A 6,002-nucleotide genomic window follows, 5' to 3' on the forward strand; every position below is an offset into this window, starting at 1 on the left:
AGCAGTAGTATTGTGAGATTTGTTTGCAGCTGAGGAAGATAGCATCCCCCTCAGTGGCACATATCATTAAAGTGTCCTTATTGGTTGAAACCTGTATTGTAACTGTTTGAAAAAAAATTATGATAGGAAACAACCTGCCTGCTCACTATCCGTTTAGTTTGATTATAACAGCACAGCCACCTGTTGTGATTGATTGTGTAACTTTAAATGTGATTCAGTACACATCAGTGGATTATCATGGGGCTTACATTGTTAGGGTTAGGAGAAAGATAAATATGCTAATCTTCTCTCCCCCCTCTTTTGCCAGGTTGGCCAGTCCAGAGAAGCGGCATGCCAACGAGAAGCCGCCTTTGAAGGAGGAGAAGAAGAAAGAGAAGATAGAGTTGAAGTCCATTACTTCTGATGGAGAGACCAACACTGCTACTAAGGTACATAATGACACACACATATCAAGAAAGACTAAAGTAGCCGCAGACTCCAATACGTGTGTATGTCATCAATTAAATAAAAAGAACTGGTAAATAAAAGCAATGCTCTCCTTCTGCAGATTACCATGGATGACTACTGTGGTGATGAGAGTGAAGAGAAGAACCCATATCCTGCCAATGATTACATAGGTAACACACAAACCAGATTAGATGAATGATTAGTTAAAAATTAACCCAACTTAACAGGTCTATGTGACATCCCTGATAAATTACCTTTTTTGCAAAATAATATCTGATAAAGATCAGATGTGTATTTTTGAGTCACACACTGTTTTCTATTCATTTAAAATGATGCATTTTGTCCTATTTTTTAATAGTTTAAGTAGATATGTTTAAAAACTTGGTATTACCAACATAGCTGCTCAACAACTATATTAATGTATTATTTATTTTCAATATCAACCAGGTGCAATTGTTCCTTTGTGTGACTTTCTGTCAAGGCACCTATACTTTAAGACTCTAAACTTTTCTTTCCCACTTTTTGTCTTCATTGTATTTCCTCCTGTTTACTCTCACTATTATATGTTTTTTCTCCCTCTCATCAGGAGACGAGGACGACGAAGAGCCAGAGATGCCAGTAGGCCCAAGGCCGCGGCCACTCTCTGACATTCAGTTGAAGGAGAAAGCCATTCCCATGCCTGAGGCCCGTGCTTTCTTCATCTTCAGCCACACCAACCAGTAAGAGAACACTGTAGCTCTGCCTTCCCCTCCTTTTCTTTCCCCCTCTTCTGTTCTTCTGATATTGGTCTGTTTCTCCATTTATCTTTTATCTTTTTTATTTCTATCTCTGTCATGTTCTGATCATATACAATGTTCTATTATTTTTGTAACGACAAACTCAAATATGTTTTTCCCACTTCGTTTTTTAGATTCAGGGTTCTGTGCCATAAGATCGTCAACCACAACATCTTCACCAACCTCATCCTGTTCTTCATCCTGCTCAGCAGCATCAGTCTGGCAGCAGAGGACCCGGTCAAGAACGACTCCTTCAGAAACCAGGTATCACACACAATGATGCAGTGGGTATGACGCACACCTTTGGTGCGGGAGATCTGGGTTTGAATCCCTCTGTGTCCCTTTGCAAGACACTTAACCCATAGTTGCTCCAAAGGTGTAAATCCTCTGGTATATATAGCAGTTGTAAGTCGCTTTGGATAAAAGCGTCAGCTAAATGACATGTAATGTAAATTAAAAAAAAAAAAAAAACATGTATTAAAGTGAAAATACAGTATATACGCATATTAAGCCGAATATACATTCAGGCACAGACTGAAGCATTCTGTACTACATGGATTAAAGCTGACAGCAACATATGAAGGAACCAAAGCTTATTGTGACTGGCCTGTTACACTTAATGAGATTTCTTCCAGAATACTGTAACTGTGATTTACTTTATGTTAAAATGAAGTGAAACGCCTGTTAAGCTTTGTTTTGTCAGGCTGGCAACTTACAGTAACATTATTTGTAATGTACACGTACAACAAAGAAATATGGTTAAAATAAAACCCTTCAAGCTTTTTTGTTAACCTGCGCTTACCAAGAAATTGTATTAATAGTATTAATACATGTCAACTATTAATTTGAGACTGTATATTCAGCCTTAAGCCAAAATTCCAAAACACACTATTTGTATTTATAGAGGAAATATCTGCACTGCAGTTATTTATACTAATAGAGCTACATTGTTTATACGTTAATGTTGTTTAGTGTTAATGGGTGTAATTTGTGAGCTGTAGTCTAATGTTAAGACTAAGCACTGTGTTTGCTGTATTTGTTTTTAGATATTGTGTATTGTCTCAGTGAGCAAGATCACTTGGGGGCTAATAAAGATAATTTTTATTGTATTTAGTCATTCAGCACTATGCCACAGTTGACGATAAGGTCAGACTTAACTCCCAAAGAATTGCATTTTTTCCTGTTTCTCTCTTTATATCAACAGTGTAAACAATTCCATTGGAGCCTACAGGGAGTTATGTTGTAACTGGTGGACCCTGTTACTGGTGACAAGAATGTCAAGTTGATTTTTATTGAGTTAGGTTTTGAAGGTTGCTGAACCCCTGTACAACCATGGTTCGGTCCCAGTATGTGTTAGGAAAAGTACCAAAAGACGACAAAGAGATCACTGAGATCACTTTTAACAAAGTTTTACTCGCGCAAGGAGCCAGTACACTGGAGTGGGTACAGAAGATTGACTGAAGAACAACTTCTTTAGTTTCCACTTATACACTGAAATCACCCCTCCTTTCTCCATGGTTACCATACACCAAACAGCTGCACTATCTCAAAGCTCATTAAAAACTCTACCTGAAATGTGAAGGGAGTGAAGCAGTCAAGACAGGAAAGGGGAGAAGTTTAGCCTTGAGTGTCTGAAGATAGATGGGGAGGTATGTGGCTCTGGGTGCTTGAAGATGGTTATTATAAGCAAAAAAAAGTTAAAAAATATTCAGCTTAAATAGTTCCATTTTCTAACAGTATGTCATAGTTTACTATTATGGCAAATACAACTGATGACACAGTGCCTATATTTCCTGCTCAATCAGCTATTAAATGTTGTTTTTAATCCCAGGGAAGCTATGTGTAGTGAACATAAGTCCAGTAGCATCATGGAAATGGTACTTTGGAACAAAAAACAATTATTTGTTTTTGTTGCTTTTTTCAGATCCTAGGCTATGCAGACCACGTCTTTACTGGACTCTTCACCATAGAGATTATTCTTAAGGTAGTATTTAATGTTTCTGATAAATGATAAGTGTGCCATATAATCTACAAGTGCTACAGTATTCATTTGCTTTACTTTCATGTGGTCCTTATCAAAATAGTTTCCACATATAGGATAGCAAAAGAGACTGCTGCTGTTATTTGGCTGTGCTGCTGACAAACAATGATTCGTGTTTGTAACAACCTGGTTGATATGCCTAGAAGGAAGGCTTTGCTGCATCAGGACTACAAAAATATAAAGACTTGACTTTCACATTATTTTAAGTATGTGTCCTTGGCAGTAAACTCTTCCTTAAAGTTAAAACAATGACCAACTACTTGCAGATACTATTTAATCCCTGCTCAATGTCAAAGGTAAGGCAGTCGGTATCACTGCCCTCTACATGGTTCATCATACAGTTTGTGCTCCCCATGTACACTACTAAGCTGTGATTTGATCCTTTTGTAGTTGGCTCTGAAATATGAACTTTGACCCCTACAGATGACAGCATATGGGGCATTCCTCCATAAAGGTTCATTCTGTAGAAACTATTTCAATATTCTGGACCTGGTGGTGGTCAGTGTGTCCCTCATCTCTTCTGGAATACAGTGAGTGCAACATGATGTTTCCTGATGCATGTTTTATACTCTTCTCCCATTTTAATTATTCGCTGCTTTAGCATCTTAGACAAAATTGTACGCAGTGATATTAACAATATGATTCGCAGCAATTCCAAGCGACATCATCAGTGAAGCTTACAATATCATCAATTATACATTTGTGTTATTACAAGTTAAAAGACTGGACTAGTCAACTAGATAATGACTAGTGCACAAGACAGTAGTCCACTCAAGGAACACACACATCAAGTTGTAAAGTGGCAAAGTGGGGAAAACGTTTTTGTTAATATAAATTCCCCCAAGCTTCACACGTCTTTCTAGTCTATAACAACTTTACACTTCATTACTCCCAATCCCTTTCTCTCTTTGTGATGTTTATTAAATATGTTCTCTGCTTCTTGTAGCACAGAACTCCTTGAAATGCTGTGGAATTTCTGATGTTTAATATTCTATGCTACACTCTCTGTCTCTAATGCTTAATAGACTAGACTTCTCGACGTAAGTCTATATTAGTCCACATTAATAACCCCCTTAACATACCTTCACCTTAACTGTGTAAAATTGTCACTCTTTTGATTTTGTTATTTCTATTGCCTTGGAGAGTGTTGGCCAAAGCCCCTTTAAAGCAATAAAAATAAATCTAAAACTGTAATCTGTGATGTTATCAACAGTTGTATGTTTGTGGGATTACACTGTATTGATAGTAAGTAAGTGATTTGCTATTATGAACACACCAAAATGCCACTTTACAGGCATCAGCTTAATTGGTTTTGAACTAGAGATTGTTTTCGGTTAGACCCCTGGGTCCTCTAATACTGTATTCAACTGTCATATCCAGTAAATGTTTATACATGTGTTTATCTATTTATTTATATCTATTTGTCATACATTTGGGGGCAGCTCAAACTCATCAGTTGTCATATTTCTTGATCAACTAAACTCTCCTGGGCTATAGAAATTACACCTAGATGCTAAAACTGTTAAAAGTAGTGTGTGTGTGGGGGATTTTTATTGAATACATCACAGTCAAATAATTTGTGATTGTGCTGCATTTAGTAGTGTCTATAAACTACTTTTTGCTATAGTCCCAGTATTTACTTTACATTTCCTTCCATTTTGGTTTGCTATTATTACTAACCAATATTGAAATATTTGTCCTGGGACATACTATAAATATATATCTCTCTTGCCATGTTTCCATTTAAGCATATGTGCAGATTGAAGTAAAAGATGTAAAAAAATCAGAATGGAAATGATTCATGCAAATGAAAACCAGCCCTTAAACAAATTACATCATACAGAAAATGGTTGTGCTCTCATCCCATGTAGTCTCATAATATTGTGTGTGGACAGCATGAAACATTAACATTAGTTCTCATGAAAGAACTAACTCAGTGTGGCTGACGTGATCTAATTAACCTCTAAAGTATTTTTGCTTTCAGATGAAACTAGTTAGAATCAGATGGTTTGCAAAAAGTGTAACAGATTTATCCTTCCTTGCAGCCCAGTTAACTGAAGCACAACTATATTAATTTTATATTTTTTAAATATTTGAAAAGTTATATTTAGATACAGGGGAAATTTGAATGGATGTAGTCTCACTGACTAGAAGATATCTTCACAGCTGGTTTGACTGTGATATGTTACTGATAAAACCCTACTCCACATGAACTACCTTTAACTGCCTTTAAACTTTACCTCCCTGTGTAACATGTTGCGCAAAAGGTCTTTCCTTGCTTTCTGTTTGAAAGTCAACACAGAGTAATGTCACTCCCTTTAAATCACTCCTTTAACCATTTAAAAAGTCACTCCCTCAAAAGAATACATTGACACTCTGAATACTTTTTTCCCCTTCTACCTTTGTGACACTATGGGAAAAGGTTTTTGTATTTGTTCTTCAGTTAACTGAATAACTGGCCTATTAGCTTTCCAAACTGAAATAAAAGGTAATAGATACTGCCAAACTAGATTTTTTGCACTTTTGATACATGTCAACATTGAATAGTAATAACACTTGGCCTGGTTCAGATCACCGAAGGACCAATGTTCAAGCTTTTTCCAAACATTTATTGTAAAATTCAAAATGTCATGGTATTCATTTGATTCTTTTGGTTAGTATGTTAAAACATTTTCCTTTCAACCACTTCCTTTAAAAGGTCACACTGTTTGACCTTTGCTTGAACTGACTCTCTCTTA

The 6,002-nt window shown here is 36.4% G+C and overlaps 1 protein-coding gene across 9 annotated transcripts in view; it reads left to right on the top strand.

Annotated features, from left to right (window-relative positions):
- Window positions 1–6,002, top strand: part of cacna1c (calcium channel, voltage-dependent, L type, alpha 1C subunit) — a 199,899-nt gene that overhangs the window by 162,758 nt on the left and 31,139 nt on the right. For all 9 annotated transcript variants that reach the window (XM_032504750.1, XM_032504753.1, XM_032504751.1 and 6 more), the window contains 6 exons: window positions 308–428; window positions 548–617; window positions 1,034–1,166; window positions 1,358–1,487; window positions 3,148–3,207; window positions 3,688–3,794. In XM_032504750.1, the coding sequence (XP_032360641.1) occupies window positions 308–428; window positions 548–617; window positions 1,034–1,166; window positions 1,358–1,487; window positions 3,148–3,207; window positions 3,688–3,794 (621 nt within the window). The remainder of the gene's footprint in view (window positions 1–307; window positions 429–547; window positions 618–1,033; window positions 1,167–1,357; window positions 1,488–3,147; window positions 3,208–3,687; window positions 3,795–6,002) is intronic.

Source organism: Etheostoma spectabile, chromosome 23 (genome assembly GCF_008692095.1).
Source record: "Etheostoma spectabile isolate EspeVRDwgs_2016 chromosome 23, UIUC_Espe_1.0, whole genome shotgun sequence".
Taxonomy (NCBI): Eukaryota; Metazoa; Chordata; class Actinopteri; order Perciformes; family Percidae; genus Etheostoma; species Etheostoma spectabile.